The sequence below is a fragment of the Episyrphus balteatus genome, chromosome 1, assembly GCF_945859705.1.
Source record: "Episyrphus balteatus chromosome 1, idEpiBalt1.1, whole genome shotgun sequence".
Lineage (NCBI taxonomy): Eukaryota > Metazoa > Arthropoda > Insecta > Diptera > Syrphidae > Episyrphus > Episyrphus balteatus.
Window position 1 is genome coordinate 128873171 of NC_079134.1, and position 17186 is coordinate 128890356.

The following is a 17186-nucleotide window of genomic DNA, read 5'->3' on the forward strand; positions in this document are numbered from 1 at the left end:
ATATTTTTTTAGAACAAATTGAGGGTGTTTAGTGCTAAAAGTTTTCAGATTTTATATGTTGGTGTGTGGTTGGGAGGTGTTGTTTTGTAGTAGATTATTGATTTGTTTGGTTAATGGTGTAAACAGAATATAATGTGAAATGGAGTAGATGTGTATTGTGTTATTTTATCATTTAAGCCCATGGTATAAAAAGAGAAGGTATGATCATTAGAAAAAACTCTGTATCGAGAACTGTCAAAACTTAAAAATGGCTACTTAAGGTTTTGACAGCTGCCCATTGAAATTGTTGTTGTAAACAAATTTGTCTTGGAAATTGCTGTTGCTTTTGACTTTGCCAAATATTAAACCTTATTACCCCATTTTGTAAAATGGCGGCTCTAATGATCATATCTTGTCTTTTTATACCATGATTTAAACCTAGTACACAGGTGAAGCGAAATGAAATTTTGAAATTTTGTATGGAAAATTTTGTTTAGCTTCAGCTGCGTACTAGGCCTTAGAAATGTTTCTTTGGGTTTTGAAAAAAAAAAAAAATAAAATACGAGAGCTATCAAACAAATGAAACATTTAACTTATATATTATACAAAATAATATAATGTTAGTACAGACCGAGCATTTTCTATTAAATTATATCACAGATTTGTTAGAAATTACTTGAACCGCGTTAATTTGTAGGTGGTAGACTACTCATATGAGTAAAAATCTAGTACAAAAACTACGCATTTCGAGTTTTCGCAAAAAAAAAGTCAAAAACCACATCCAAGTGCCTCCTGGCTACACAGTGATTTTTCAATCGATTGAAAAATCATATGCGGTGGCTACACACTGTTGTGCCCAATCACGTTCCACTTTTACATTTTCTAGGAACAAATGTCAAAAAGAGGAAAAATTTAGCAATGGAACTGTACTGCCGTCAGAAAATTTAGTTCCCTTTGTGAGCATCTTCCCCCTTCACTCTTCATCCCTCTGGCCTACAAACTCACTGGCTTAGGCTATTGAAAAATCACAAAACACAAGTTTTCCAATAAATTTTTTTTAAGATACAGGTTTTCGGAAACCACAAGTTTTCGATAAAATCACTCAAAACCAAAAGCCTAATACGCAGATCGGGAAAAAAACAAATTTTATCTCTACAATTTTAATGTCTACAAAACATTTTTTTATACCGCGCAAAATTTTGAAGTTGGATAATAAATCACGTAAATTCTATCAATTTATAAAATTTGTTTCTTCTTTCAAATTAAATTGATTTTTCTTGGTTTTAAATTAATTTTGAATTTTTTTATTTTAACTTTGACAGAATACTCGATGATATAGTTAGTGCCAGTTGTACAAACGTGGGTCAGCCTTGGTTCAGGAATTTAACCCGCCGATTTCGGCGGATTAGCTGCGGGTCAACTTCGGTTCAAGCATGAATGTGGCTATTTTTACATATATGGACCTTGAACCAGTGTTAAAACTCATCTTTACTACAGATTTCACAAGATAAAAGTTGCTGATCCACGGATTAAATATTTGTACAACTGGCCCTTAGCATTTTCGTTGTCGACTTTGGAGACTTGAAAATTTTTTGTTTCGCATCAGCAGCGTACTAGGCTTTATAGCGAAAAATAATAGGGGTATTCACGATCCGATGCAACTGGTCTAGTATCATTGCAAAAGTGTAAAAGTGTAAAATCTTACAACACTACAACAACAAAACATATGGATTGAAATTTTACAATGGTCTGCACTTTTGCTATACCCTAATCCTATTGCAAAATAAAAATACAATGGAGTAAAATTATTTTTGACAGATTGCAGCTCACCGTCGCGTCGCCCATGATAAACAGTTTGTCTTTTTTATTCTGTTTATAATGAATGTCGCTACTCATGTCCCGTAATTTACTTTCTTTTGATGTAAAATAATTAGTGAAAATTAATGAACCCGAACAAAACAAAGAATTAGATTATAAAAAATGGAAAAAAGAAGAAGCAACGGTGGAGGAAAAAAAAAACATCATTCATGCTTCAATATTTACTATAGATAAGAAGAGGGGCGTTCACGATCTATTGTAAAAAAAAAAATAAAATTTTACATTTTTACTAGGCTAGTTGCACCGGATCGTGAATACCCCTAATAAATATTTAATTTTTTGTTTAATAGTAAAGCCTGGTACTCAGCTCGCGCTAAATTTTAGTTGCCATACAAATTATCGAAAAATTTTATCTGAGCTAAAATGGATCCCATACAAATTATCGATAACTTGTATGGGAATTTTATCTCGGCTAAAATTTAGCGTAAACAGCGTATCAGGTTTAAGTACACTCCGCCCCTGGGTGTGGTTTTTTAAGATTTTTTTTTCTTGATAGACAAAGTCAGATTGGTAGGGTTTTCAGAGCCAAGATTTTCTAGTTTTTTGCGGCATGTCTGGAGCGTGGAGCGAGATAGCATGCAGTCATTCAAAACAAATTTTGTTTTTATATGTAACTTTTTTATTTATAAAGATAATTTAATACAATTTTAAACTTAGTAATAAAATAGTATTTTAGTTCAGTGTTTCAGTTCGATACTATAGTTGGAAGAAGGCTAAAATTGATTTGGGATATGTCAACCCCCCCAATACCCCTCCTCTATTGATCAAGTTTTATTTAAGGTTAACAGATTTTAGTGAACTTTTTCACAAACGTCTTGTCGTCTGGTCTCATGGAGGGCCGCTATATTCTTGGGGCCCTGTTACATGGATACAGCTGGTAAAGCAGCAGCTACGCCCCTGTATAAAATGTCCGAAAATAATTTCCTATAAACAAAGAAACAAAAAATTTCATGTCCGTAGATGTTAGCCAATAGACACAGGATATGTTAGAGAAAAATATTTCCTGTGAAGTTGTAATGTCACGACCGTTAAATGCACCTCTCAAAATAATTTAAATACCTACTCCTCAGCAAAAATAATTCGCAACGACACATCCCCGATGGTCACTCTATTTCCAAATGGATTGAGTTGAGAAATAAAAAATGTGATTTTTTATTTATTTCTCTCCTCCATCATTCCTCTTTGATCGGGGTTTCCTTAAATTTTGGTTATCTTTTCTTATTTCTTTTCATTTTTGTATTTTTGTTTGAAAGAAACTTCACCTCGCGCAAATGAACTATGAAATAAATTTGTACACTTACCCCTCTTTCCCTTCCACCACAAACAACCAACAGACTTTTCTAACACACTTAACCAAAATGAACAAGTGTATGTGTATCTTTTGAATGTGGAGAGTGGAGCATAAATTTTTGTTGTTTTGATGTTTTCCTTTTTACTTGCTCGCATTCTTTTCGCTCTCTTCCATCGTATACAATTTTTATTTTGGAGCTGCGCCAATGCGCGACGAGACGCACTTATACATTCCCACAAAAAAAAAAAAACAGCCACTTTCCGTACAAGTGTGTGTGATTTTTGCACAAAATGAATCTGGGTCTGGTAAAAAACAAAAAAAAAAAACAACAACAAAAAAACCTGGGTAAACATTTTTACTGTGCTGGTTCAGCCGTGGTGAATTTTCAATTTTAACACAACATCGTTGCTTGTCGTCGCCAGAGAAGGACGTACTGCGTCGATTTTCCGTCGTCGTCTCTACTTTTTAATAAGAAAAAAAAAAAGAAAGATTTTTTATTTGTTCAACAAAAAAAAAAAAAAAAATAATAATAAAGAAGCTGGTTGTCTGGTCTGAGCGCATTATCGCAGACATTTTTTTCGCTCTTCTTCTTTTTTTGTCACACAATTTTTTAATAGACAACAATAATTAATTTAATTGAATGTTTATTTTCGATTTAGTGCATTTTTATGTTTTGTTTTGCTGAAAAAGAAAAAAAAAAAAAAAATTGCAAAAAAAATGTGCTTATTGGAATGTGCTTTGCAATATGGGATTGCCCTCTAACGGTATTTACCATTAAACTAAACGTCACAACTCACAACTTTACTACCACCGTGCGTAACCTCGCTCTCCTCTCATAGACGTCGTTTTTTTTGTTCGTGTTTTGTCTGTTCTTTTTGTTGTGCATAGTAAATGTGTGTCGGTTTGACCAATTATCCAGGGTTTCTCTCTCTTTCACTAAATTGTGGTGCTCAAGTTGATTGATTCGATTAATTAATTATTTTAACACATCCGGTAGAGACCTGGATCTCAACCCTTAGCAAAAAAAACCTAGATTCGATGAGCGTGTAAAAATGTAACAGATACTCCTCTCAAGGATATTCTTACAACAATCTCCAATAATAGAGCAAACAAAAATCTGTGTAACTGTTGTAAGTGGGGGAACTCCTGTAAAATAATAATAGTCTGCCTCTCTCTTCTCCAACCTCCACTCTCCACACAAAACACAGAACAGAGTGAAAGTGAACAACACGCACAGTGAAGTGTGGGTGAATATTTTCTGAATATCCTTGTGTTGTTTTTTTTTATGTTGTCTTCTTGTCGTTGTTGTTGTTTTTGTTTGCATTCGAACTGAAAAGAGGTCGCTTGGAATTTCCTCCCTCAAACCTAACCTACAAACAAGGTTTTTCCCCCCCCCCCCCCTCTCCCCATCGCTCGTCTAAAGTGAAAAGTGAAGGGAAACCTGAAGCAGATAGTGTCTGTGTAATCTGGAGAGGTTTTTTTGTTGTTATCCTCACTTGAATATTGTCGGGTCGGCTCGTCATCGTCACTGGCACACCCCCCGGGCGCCAGTTTGCAAGTGAATTAAGGGTGTGGAAATCATTTAAGTTTAGACACACCGATATACGAACAACAAAACAAAAAAAAAAAAAACAAAAAATAGAAATAAGAAACAAAACGTCCTTCTTTAAGGATTTATTGTGTGTATTTCCTCCCACAAAGTACCAAATAAAAAAAAAAGGATTAGAATTTGGCATATCAAGAATTTATATAGTATTTTTTTTTGTTTGTTCTCAATAAATCTATATACACAAGTCTACATAAAAAATAATATTCAAGGACCTTTTTACACTTTTTCCTACCTACAAGTTTTTTGTTTTTTTTTCTTTCTTAAAAATCAAATTAAAGTGAACGTTTTGTAAGTTTTTTTTTATCTATACTCTCTATCTAATATGATAAATATAAATCTATTTGAATTAAATAAATTTAAAAAGGATCTACCTACTTACAATTTTGTATGCATTTAATTTACAAGTGTAACTGGCATTATGATGGTCATTCATGCATGCATACATTTCTTCGTGTGTTTAACAAGTTGTCTTTATTCAAGGACTTTTTAGATATATCCATATCTTACTTTTTTTTTTTGATCGAGGATATTTTGCTGTATCCTTAAGATACCTACATAAAATATTTCAAGTGTGTTCATAATATCATATATATGAACAATATGTGAGTGAGACTTGGAACTGAAATATAAAAGAAAAAAAAAAAATGTTAAACCTTGTATCAGAGTGAAAAGGATATTTTTCTTCTCAACGGAGGATTTTCTTTTATTTTTTTTTTGTATATTCTCCTCCTGAAGGACTTTCGTCGTCGTCGACAACGAGGGTCACATACAGCAGTTTTTTAGCATTGGAATTTTGATTGTAATTATACAATAATATCAACATAATGGCAAAGCGAAAGGGAAGCGGCAGAGGAAGTGAGTATACAGAAATAAAATTATATGAATAATAATAACATATTATAAATTATATACTTACTTATAAGAATGTTTTCAAATTGGCATCTTAGAAACAAATTGATAATAGGAGGATAATAAAAAAATATTAGAATAAAATAAAAACAATGTCCAGGAAGGTACAATTTATTTTTTATTTTATTTTTATTTATTTATTTCGTTATTGCTTAATGCTCAACTAAAATTTCAGCTTCGGTTAAGGTATTATAAAAGCTACATTTCAGTTTCGTTTAAACTTTAGTAAGGTTGTTGGGCATGGAAAAAAGAGAACGTTATACAAGTTTGACTCTCTATAAGGATCTTAAACGAAGCTTTACCTAAGCTCTACCGAAGCTTTGAGATTTGACAGATAGCTTGGGAAGAGCTTGTATAGCTCTTTAATACATGTCTTATCGAAATTAAAAAAAAAAAACAAACTACAAAAACAAAAAAGAATTCTTTTTTAACTGGTTTTAATTCATGAATTATATCTTTTGATCTGATATTATATACAACATTCCATTAGTTTTTAGTATATATATTAATAATAATTTTAATTGTATATAATTTTTTACAACACCCAGGAATCGAACTTCGTATCTGCTTGGTCATAGTCCACCACTCTACCCACTCGGCAATCCTAGTATATTCATTAATGAAATCAAAAACTTAATCAGTTCAAATAGCAAAAAAATGACCAATCTAAATTATTCAATGTCAAAACCAAAAAGTGTCTGAGCTAGATTATTTAATATCAAAACCAAAAATCAAAAAATACAAAACTTGCTAATTTCTGTAAAGTTTCTATAAATTCACTAAACAGGCTTATCCGAAAAACAAGCTTTCTTTTTTTAAGTTTCTTTAACAGTATTTTAACAACTTATTAGAAGTTGTTAATAAGCAGTTAAATTCTGTAGCAAGCTCAACACAAGCTGTATAAAAAGTAGAACCTGCGAGATTTCAATTTACAGAAGCTGTTGTGCTAGTTGGGTGACTTTATAGTTTATACATTACATACTCATAAAAAGATAGGATCTAGTTAAAAGATCAATCAGAAAATACTACTATGAATTTTTATTAGTAGTAGCTAGGTATCAGGTCAAAATATCATCCAATTAGTGTAAACTATAAAAGGTCCGTCAAATTTTTTTATAGCCACTTTAGAGTTTTGGGAGAGGTTATGGTTTACCACCAAAGAGAAAAATTTGAATTCGATGCAATAAGCATATTAAACATTATATGAAAGAATATTAAATCAAGCTGGGAACAAAAAGTAATAGAGTTATTTCTGGGAATTCCATGCAAGTAGATAAAAAATGAAAGGCCAGCATTATTTTAAAACGCCTAAATTAAACTGTATTGCCAGTGGGCGCAAATTTGTATCAAAATTTGAAATAGCTAATTTGCTTAAAAAAATATCGAGATTGTTATCCTAATAAATTATGTATTATTTGTATTGTGTAATAGTGCTTAAATATTGGAATTTGAAGTTATTAATTTAATTGCCAATGTCACAATGTCACACCCGTTACATTTTGAATTGTTATAAAAACACAGTTTTTTTTTTTTTATAAATTTCCTTTAAATATATGCTTACTTGAAACGTAATAAAATCTTGTTCCATATATGTACGATAATCACGACTTACATTCAAAAAATCTACTATATGGCTTCTAAAAGTCACCGAAGCAGAGTAAATCAATTTTCAAACGTCACACCCGTTACATTTAATCTTAAGAGCTTGTGACGTTGAAAGGCAGGGAAATAACATGTTATTTCAAAAGTATATTAACAACTAATCTCTATTATCCAGTGTCCCGTCACGTGCATTTTGCAACAAGTTTGGCTATGGAGAAGGTATGCAAAAAAGAAGGGAAGTTGAAACAGTTTAATAATTTTACAAATACGAAATTGTAGGTCTGAACAGGGTCTACAAATTTGATTTCAATTTTTTTTGGATATTCATCACCAAAAAATAGATACCTAATGTCAAAAAACAAATCGCATATCGTAAATTTTTGACTTTTTTGATCGATATCTCGAAAACGGTACATGATACGCAAAAAATGTGTATGCATGAATTGTAGAACATGGTAAAAGCTACAAAAAAGCTCCTTGTAAAATTTTCGTATCTCGAAGGATAGCCGAGTTATTGTCAAAAAAGTTATTGCGGAAAAAGCTCATAGGAAATCTTGGTCGAAAACTTCAAGTTAAGCTTTTAAAAGCATCCCCTACAACATATCCAAAATTTAGCTTTCTCGGTCATTTTGCATTTCCAAATGTATATAATGACTGGACTATCATAACAGCGCCGAATTAAAGAAAAAAAGAAGGCTCTGTAGCGTAATTTTATTAAAAACCCTTCAAAATTGAAAAATGCATTCGAAATCTTCAGTTCAATGATTTTATTTTTAACTCGATTTCTGATTAAGAACTTTTTCAAGAAAGTTTCTGTAGTATATACGTTTGTTATTTAGGTTTTTTTTCGAAAATCAAGCCAAAGTGGAAAAACCGTTTTTTTAACGATTTTTATTTTGACGCTAGATGGCGCCCCAAGAGGGTTAAAGTTTTTATCCTTTGGAATTAAAGGGAAATCGGTTGAAACAGCACTACATACTGTAGTGCGCACTATTGAATATTCCCTCCATCATAAAGAGTTCACCTTAGTTGCATTTCTTGATATTGAAGGCGCGTTCAACAACGTCAGCAACATAGCAATCACAAATGCACTGAAGAACCTTAAAGTAGATAGCTCACTGAGCGAGCTAATAGACCTTATGCTGAAAAGCAGAATTATTAACTCAACTCTAGGAGATTTCTCAGCAAGAAGATCTGTTAGTAGAGGTACACCACAAGGAGGGGTACTCTCCCCACTCCTGTGGAACTTAGTGGTTAATGAACTACTAGTCGGTCTAGAAGTAGATGGATTCAAAGTGATTGCATACGCTGACGACGTCGCCATTGCCATATCAGGAAAACATCTCCATACTATAATAGAACTAATGCAAACTGCTCTAAATAAGCTACTAAAATGGGCAACAAACTGTGGATTGGGGGTAAATCCTCAAAAAACAGAACTTGTCCTCTTTACAAAGAAATATAAAATTCCACAACTAGACCCCCCCTCTATTAATGGTGTTCCACTTAATTTTGCCAGCGAAGCCAAATACCTGGGTCTTATTTTGGATAGCAAATTAAACTGGAAAACCAACATACAAGAAAGAATAAGAAAAGCCACAGTGGCACTCTTTTCTTGCAAAAAAGCTATAGGGAATAAATGGGGACTATCTCCTAAAATAACTCATTGGCTATACACTGCAGTCATCAGACCTATTCTCACTTACGGGGTAGCAGTTTGGTGGACTGCTCTGGAAAAAGTAACATATCGAGACAAGTTAAGCAAAGTCCAACGTTCAGCCTGCATGTGCATCAGCGGAGCTCTCCGTTCGACACCTTCCGCCGCTCTTGATATATTACTCAATCTTCCACCCATAGATATATTCAGCAAGCAGGTGGCCGCGAGCACTGCTATTCGACTCCAAGCCATCTCTCAATGGACCAATAACTCTATTGGCCACACAAATATTCTGAATTCATTCGGATCAATCCACAGTCACTCCGACTACACCACCCCACAATTGGTTTTCGGCAATAATTATGAAGTCACCATCCCAAATAGATCAGAATGGGACAATGCCGAGTTTCTAAGAGATGATTCAATTCATTTCTATACAGATGGTTCTAAAACCAATGACGGAGTGGGTGGCGGGGTTTACTCCGATAGACTTAATGTTAGTCTCTCCTTCCGTCTCCCTAATCACTGCAGCGTGTTCCAAGCGGAAATAATGGCGATTAAAGAAGTACTGACTTGGCTCAAAGAAAACGTGATATCTACATCGGATATCCGCATCTTCTCTGATAGCCAGGCCGCCCTTAAATCGTTAGCTTCGGTTTCCACAAACTCCGTTACTGCCCGCGACTGTCGATCATCTCTCATGGAGATGTCAGAACAGTTTAACATTCACCTTTTCTGGGTGCCGGGTCACAGAGATATTCTGGGAAACTGTGAAGCAGACGAACTCGCCAGAAATGGAACTCTAATACCAATTTTACCCAATAAGGCAAATATTGGTATACCAATCGCAACGTGCAAACTCATGCTGAAGCAAGAAGCTATAGAGGCAACAAACATACGATGGCCAAACATTATAACTTGCCAAACGACCAAGCAGATCTGGCCTAGGCTAGATCCAAAACGTTCAAAAAATTTGTTGTCTCTAAGCAGATTGCATATCAGCTCTGTAATAGGTGTCTTAACAGGACACTGTCTCATAGGTAGACACGCCATAAGACTTGGCGTAATCTCTAACGACTTCTGTAGAAGTTGCCTTGATGAGGAAGAAGAAGAAACAATCCAACATCTTCTCTGCTCATGTCCTGCCCTTTCCAGTAGACGTAAAAAATACCTGGAAAAATATTTCTTAGAAGATACCAGTGAGCTAATCAATACTGACATCTTCAACCTTCACCGCTTTATTAAAACCTCCAACTGGTTTAATTAGTGAGGAATTTCCTCACAAAATCATGGTATCACAACGGACCAATAAATGGTCTAAGTGTGTCAGTTGTTTTCCTGACAGCCATTTCTACCTAACCTAACCTATCCTTTGGAATAGGTATATATGTATATGTTTACTTATGAGGCCATTTTTTAGATATAACCACAAAGTAAATTTTTTTAATGAAGTTCTTGTCTACATTTAACACCGTTTTCAAAAAGGTATACATCATTTTTCTAGAACTAGGGGTTTAGTCAGGTAATGCATACAAATTATGTGATTATTTTTAATTATTTACAAACAGTTTTTCCACTTAGAAACAGTGTTGCCAGAGTATTTTCGAGGCAAGGAGCCGATTTTGAAAAATCTTTGAGCCAAAAATAGCGGCTTTCAAAAATGGTCCAAAAAAACGCAAACAATTTTTGTGGCATGAGATTTAAAATAGTTGTTCTTTCAATTTTCAAATAAATTTTGCTTATCAGACTTCAAGTGTAATTATTTTTTTCATTTTGTTGATATATTTTGGTTTTCATGCTCATTTACGGGCGTAAAATTAAATTTTAAATGAAAATCAAATCGAAAATGTGTGCAAATTGGTTGTCACATTCACATTTTTGGTGGATTTTTGCTGCTGTAAAATGCTTTCATTTTATGGAGCCTGAATCGCCAAGTTCGAAATTAAAAGAGCCAAAATCCGATAAATCGAAAATCAAAATTTTAAGGAGCGAGTTAAAAGTTCAAGGAGCCTGTTTGGCGATAAATAGCCGGCTCTGGCAACACTGTTAGGAACTTGATTTTAAAATAACGAACTCCCCAATATACCTACATACTACATAGTGAGAGCATTAATTTTGAAATGAATTCAGTTGGATTCAGAGTCTCTTTCCTTTGTTTTATTTGGAAATTATGCATCAAAGCTTATGGAAAAAATCCTAAATTTTAATAATAACAATAACAATTATTTCAGTTTTTTGAATTATAAAACGGTTTTACAAAACCACTGCGTTGGTTGCTTGTATGATGTTTTGAACTTTTACCGATACTTTCGGGGTCCTTGCTCGGACTATAAATTCAACTTGTGATTCTATCTTCCTAAATCATTGTTTCATATTATTAGTCTAAAGACTTTTTACTCAAAGTGATTTCCTTTCTTCCAAGTTTAGCTAAGAATGAATACCTTGGTATTAATCATAAATCTACTAAAAATTTTGCAATACATATTTCCAAAGAAAAATTAAAATAACCTTGTGAAATGAAAAATTACGTATAGGTCTAATATTTTATCCATTAACACACACAACTATGTAAATGCTTATAGGTAGTAAACCAGTTAAAATATCAATTTAGTAACAAAAAAAAAAAGAGAATAAATTCTTATCAACTAATACGGATGTATTTTCTATGATGAAGTAATCGCTGATGTGTACAAATATACCAGCCCCTCTGAAACAACACCCCACACCAATCAAATATAGGGGTCATCATCTGTATAGCGCGATAAGATTCCAACTTTCCTTTGTTTAAAAACAAACCGAGGATTATATCAACCTACAAGCTTCGTCAACATTCTCTACTTACGTCAATGTCTAATTTCCTATCAGTAAGATTGTTTAAATCCCTGCCTCGTCGTCGTTGGTCGTTCTTCTTCTCTTCTTTTTTTTAATCTACCTAAAGTCATAAACCTTCGCGTACACTAACAATATCATTATTTGCCTCAATAAAAATTTAATTTTTAATAATAATAATTAATTCATCAAGTTTTTAAGATTCAAAAGTCATCATTCCTCAGAGAATGATGCTGACTGAATGACATTTCAAAACTCACAATACCCACCCCACAAAGAATGTATAATACCTACCCTATACACTACAGACAACAATATGTACTCTATAAGAACCGCAAAGTATGGCGCAATAACAATAATAATGGCAACATGAATGTTTTCACTTGTAGGTATATTTTGTGTACATATTCGTGACCGCATTTAGTCCGTTTTGTCTGTTGAAACGAAAAAAAAAAGAGAGAGAGAGATTAAAGGTTATCATAGGACATAGTATAATGAATACAAAACGAGGGTGAGTGTGATGAGGGGGTGGAAAATATTTTCAACAACACCATACCAACTATATCACTCACAATCGAACAACTCGCACCGATATAGACATGACACAAACGGCTAAATTGATTTCATCGAGAAACAAAGAGAATTCAAGTGAGAGAGAGGGAGAGAGAGAGTATATATTTTTTTTTTCATTTTTGTATTTCTTTTGATGACATGCCACTCACTACAAGATGACAGATTGCGGTCATAAAAATTCACTCTCAGGGTGGCGCCCAATGTGAGGAACCACCGCATATGCCAAGAAAAGTCTTAACAAAAATACGCACATATTCTCTTTTCTTTTTTGAGAGAAAATCTGTGTCATAATGAAAGATACAAAAACAAAAAAGCACTTATATTAATGATACAAAAAAAAATACCATGTGCATCTATTGTACTAATTGGGATGTAAAATTGTACCGTTTGACATCCTTGAGTTTTTATTAGTTAGACTTTTATACATATATTTTTATAGGTATTCATTTTATCATCGTCTTGCTTGTTTGCTGCTGTGCAAAACAAACTCTCAACCTCAATGGGAAATACAAATTTCTTCTTCGCGACTTGTTGAGAAGGAGAAGATACGCGAGGGATGTTTGCAAAAAAAAATAAAAATTGAAAACAAAATGACAAAAATTTTTTTTTTTCTATAGATACCTACATTACATTCCCGTAGACAATAAAACGAGCACGCTATAGGGTGTAATGAATAAATGAGTACTCACAAATTATACTCGAAATAGCTGCGTGAAGCGTAGCGAATTTTTACTCAAGTTTGTATTAGTTTTGGGTTTGTTTTATGCTCGTACTTGTGAGCAAATTAAGTGTGACCAACCAATTAATTTTAGTCTCAGACTTTTTTGTTTCTAAATTAAGGAACACTTTTCTAATCATAGGCCCTTTTGCAGGGAATTTTGATTTGTTCCCAGATGGCGCTGAGATAGGTCTCATTTCAAAAGTAGAATTCTAACAAATCTGGTCACACTAATTTACAAAAAAAAAATCATTCCTATGACTATACAGGTTTAATTCAACATATTTCAACCAGACGTAGATTTTCTGAATGTTTTGCAGCTATATCGCCCGACGACAACAACAATAACTACGACAAAAACAAAGTCGACGTCAGTTCTCATTTTCTTGAAACTAGATGTGCGCATTCCGGGGCATAGTTTTTTCTTTTTTCTTTTATGTATTTTTTTATTTTTTTTTATTATTATTGTTGTGTTCTATTAGACAATTTAGTATGAAGCAAAAGCAAACTCAGCATGCAATCTATAAACGAGGGCGAAACATATGAGGAACTTTTTTTTTATCAAAAAAAAAAAAAAAATAAGATACAAATATAGTTTTAAGACCACCACTAACTAGCAACAACTCAAAAACTGTTATAATACAACAACAATAATAATAATAAAAAAAAAAAAAATACATCGTTAGCTGATTGTCATAATTTAATTATACGTAATTGTAAATGGAGTGTGTTTGTATGTTTTGTTCACTTTTGGCGAACATGTGCACAATACGTAGACGTATAAAAACGTTTGTTCTTACGTAAGAAAAAGAAGACTGAGAGACGCCCTAGGATTACACATTCTATGGGTTTTCTACTAAGTGGATCCGATGATGATGATTTGCCGTCAAACAGGAAACGTTCGATTGATTTAAAAAAAAAAACAATCGAGGGTTGTTGCAATGGAATTGAGAGGGTTGGGATAAATACAACGACGAAAAAAAAAGTGAAGCTATATAGGAAATTGAATGAGGAAACTGATATAATTGCGTTGAGTATTTGTTTTGTCTGGGTGGAAAATTTTTGTGTGATGACTACAAAGTATGTAATTTGCATACGTGAAAAAAATCGATTTCATATCAAAATATAAAATATTATTACGATAGTAGAATTGATAGAATTAGGGTTATTATTCTGATATCTAGCATGGTGTTAGATATTTGAAAAATAGAAAATATAATTCTAAGACATTGTGGGTGGTAAGAAGATTTAAAAGAAATACCAAATAAGCTTTTTACAAACAAAACGGTTTCTCAGAAATGAAACAATACAAAACCGGAAGGCTTGTCGCCGATTTCTAAGGCCAACCCGACCGACGACGGCAAACTCCACATGTGAAGCAGATACGTGGGAGAGTTATTTATGATCCCTTCGAGATCGAGATAGTAAGAAGAATTAGGTCTATCTCTAAATTTGAGTGTTTTAGACGATTTTTTTTTTATAGAATTCCTGTAAAAATACAGTATTTGGGCTAAAACTTTTTTGAAGGGTGTCAGCAGAAAAAATTTTGATGGGCAAACATATAAAAAAAAAGTTGACAAAGGAATTAGACTTGTTTGGTTTAAACATTTGAGGCCCCCAATTCGAATAACTCACTAAAACGGCTTTAATATTTTACTAAACCGCACCGAAAAAAAAACCAATATCAATTTAACATTTTTTAAATATCAGCAAAAAATGCTGCAAAAATATGTTTTATGATAATTAAAATATCAAAAGAATATTTTTATTATAAAAATGATATTTAAATATCCCATTTTTGAATTTTTTTTTTGATATTTTACTATCAATTTGTCATAGTAATTTTTCATCTATTTCTCATTCCAAATTATTGAAAAATAAAATAAAAAAAAACTCTTAATTTGTACTAATTTAAAGGCGCTTTTAGTCCGGTCAATTTAGACATCCGAGGTTACATTAATTCCCAGCAAGCTGAAATTTGGTAGGATTTTTGGAAACACCATCATAAATTAAATCTAAAAAGTCCTCATCGATCCGAGACCTGGAAAAAAAATTTACTTGGGGTCAAAGGTCACAAAAACTGGTTTTTCACGATTTTCACCAAAATGGTAAGTTTTATCAAAAAATTTTCCATGCAAGAATTGTAGACCAGATTATTAAAAAAGTGTCATGACACTTTTTTTCCTAAGACCCACCGTTTCTTAGGTATAACGATTCAAAAAGTTGAAGTTGAGTTGTAATCGTCATAATTAGGCCTATTCTGAAAAAAGAACTGCCAACTGAAAAGTTGTTTTTGGAAGTAAAATACATGAATTACTTGGTTCATGACTAAATGTTATCACTCACTTGTAAAAGAAACCTTTTTGTTTTTTAATATAAACTGATTTATGTACGTAAATCTAGTCTCTTAATACGTAACTGTTCAATATTTTAATATTTCGTATAAATTCTAATGGACTCTCTCTGTGAGCGAGATCAATGTTCTGTTAGTTAAATTTTGCAATTTTTTGCGGAATTACTGGTGAAAAAAGTGCTTCTTTTTTTGGATTGTGTGCAAATAAAAAAAGGGGGAAATGCAAAAATGTTCTTCAATGTTATTTTAGTTTAAATAAGTCGATCGGAATTATTGGCGGAGGAAGAAAAAGCGAAAATCAGGAGTGTCGCCCGTTTTTTTTTTACCAAAAAAGTTTAAGAAAACGCAACAAACCCGAACATTTTTTTCAATATTTTTACGGAACTAGCGCAACTGTTAAAAAAAATATGAAAGAGTGAACAGTTAATGATATTACTGAAGCTGACAAGAGCGCTTCTCAAATTCACATGACTGCCACCAAAATAAAGGAAAAAAGGGAAGGGACTGATTTCGAAAGTTAAACTCTTGAAGCAATTAAAACTTAAGAAAAAAAACCATCGGTTAACCCCTCGCGTAGAAAGCAACGCCTTTGTTTCTGAAGGTCTTATTACACGAAGTAAAGCATGTTTTTTCCGATGAGAAAAAAAATTAGTGTTGGATTTTACTATTATTTTTATAATTTGCGAAAGAAGGACCAAAAATAACAAAAATAAGTGCACGTAAAAATTGCAAATCAAACGTATTCTACAATTCACAAAGTCAGGACAATTTCAGTAAGAATATTCTATATTATTCACCTCACCTTTTAATTTTTAATGTTTTCCTTAAAATTTTAATATCAATTTGTATATATCTGTACATTTTACATTTTATATATTTCTACCTTTAATTCATTTCTTTTCATAAAGGCATTCTAGAAAAAAAAAATTCAATATTCATTTTATCCTTGTCACTTCGTTTTATCATCCTCATCCTGTTGCCTATTCAAATTTGTATATATGTAAATATGCCTACACGTTTTATTTTTGTTTTGTAACTTCTTATGTCTGTTAAAGCATAACCCCATCAAGAACAAACCCCAAGTAGGTGGTCGTTTTCGTATAAAAGTATATCTCTTCTCTCTCTCAGACGACTATATTTTTCATCAAAACCCATCTGAATGTAATTGTTACTGATAGATTCCCAGAACTCTTTCACATTACACAAACACACACACACGACCAACGACGACGACAACCACTGCATAGAGCATTAACTTTGTTTTTCTAAAAAAAAAGAAGAAAAAGAAAATATTAAACTACCCTGTGTATAACTCCATAATTCCACAACCCCTCCTCTAATAACTGGGTTGCAAAAATCCTTTGTTACGTATTTTCTTCTTTTTTTTTTTTTTAATTTTTTTCTTTGCTCCCTCATTCTAAAATGATGAGGTGGATCGTATGTTGATGATAAATAGCAACCCTCTACCCCTCTCCTTCGCCCCCACATAGACCCTTAAAGTTTAATGACTATGCAACAGAATATTTATTATGACTTTGTGTATCCGTCTGGTAACACTAACACCAAGATTATATATACCAAACCAAAAAAAAAAAAAATAAATAAAAACTCTATATCTTCACTCCGCAACAAGCCAGTATACACGGGTGAAATATGAAAGACAATCATCCGCACTTGACTGTGCTGGGGATTCCCTTACGTAATGCCCGACCCAATACACATTTCTATACAAAAAAAAAAATAAAAAAAAAGAAACAAGAAAACCCCTGATGGTTATGGATGAGAAAT

General features: G+C 32.8%; 1 protein-coding gene across 1 annotated transcript in view; it reads left to right on the forward strand.

Annotated features, from left to right (window-relative positions):
* The first annotated feature begins 5039 nt into the window (after positions 1-5039).
* LOC129907243 (transcription factor HIVEP3) overlaps positions 5040-17186 on the forward strand; it is a 160331-nt gene continuing 148184 nt past the window's right edge. Inside the window, exon 1 of the mRNA XM_055983352.1 lies at positions 5040-5612. Coding sequence (XP_055839327.1) covers positions 5582-5612 — 31 coding nt within the window. The 5' untranslated portion in view covers positions 5040-5581. The remainder of the gene's footprint in view (positions 5613-17186) is intronic.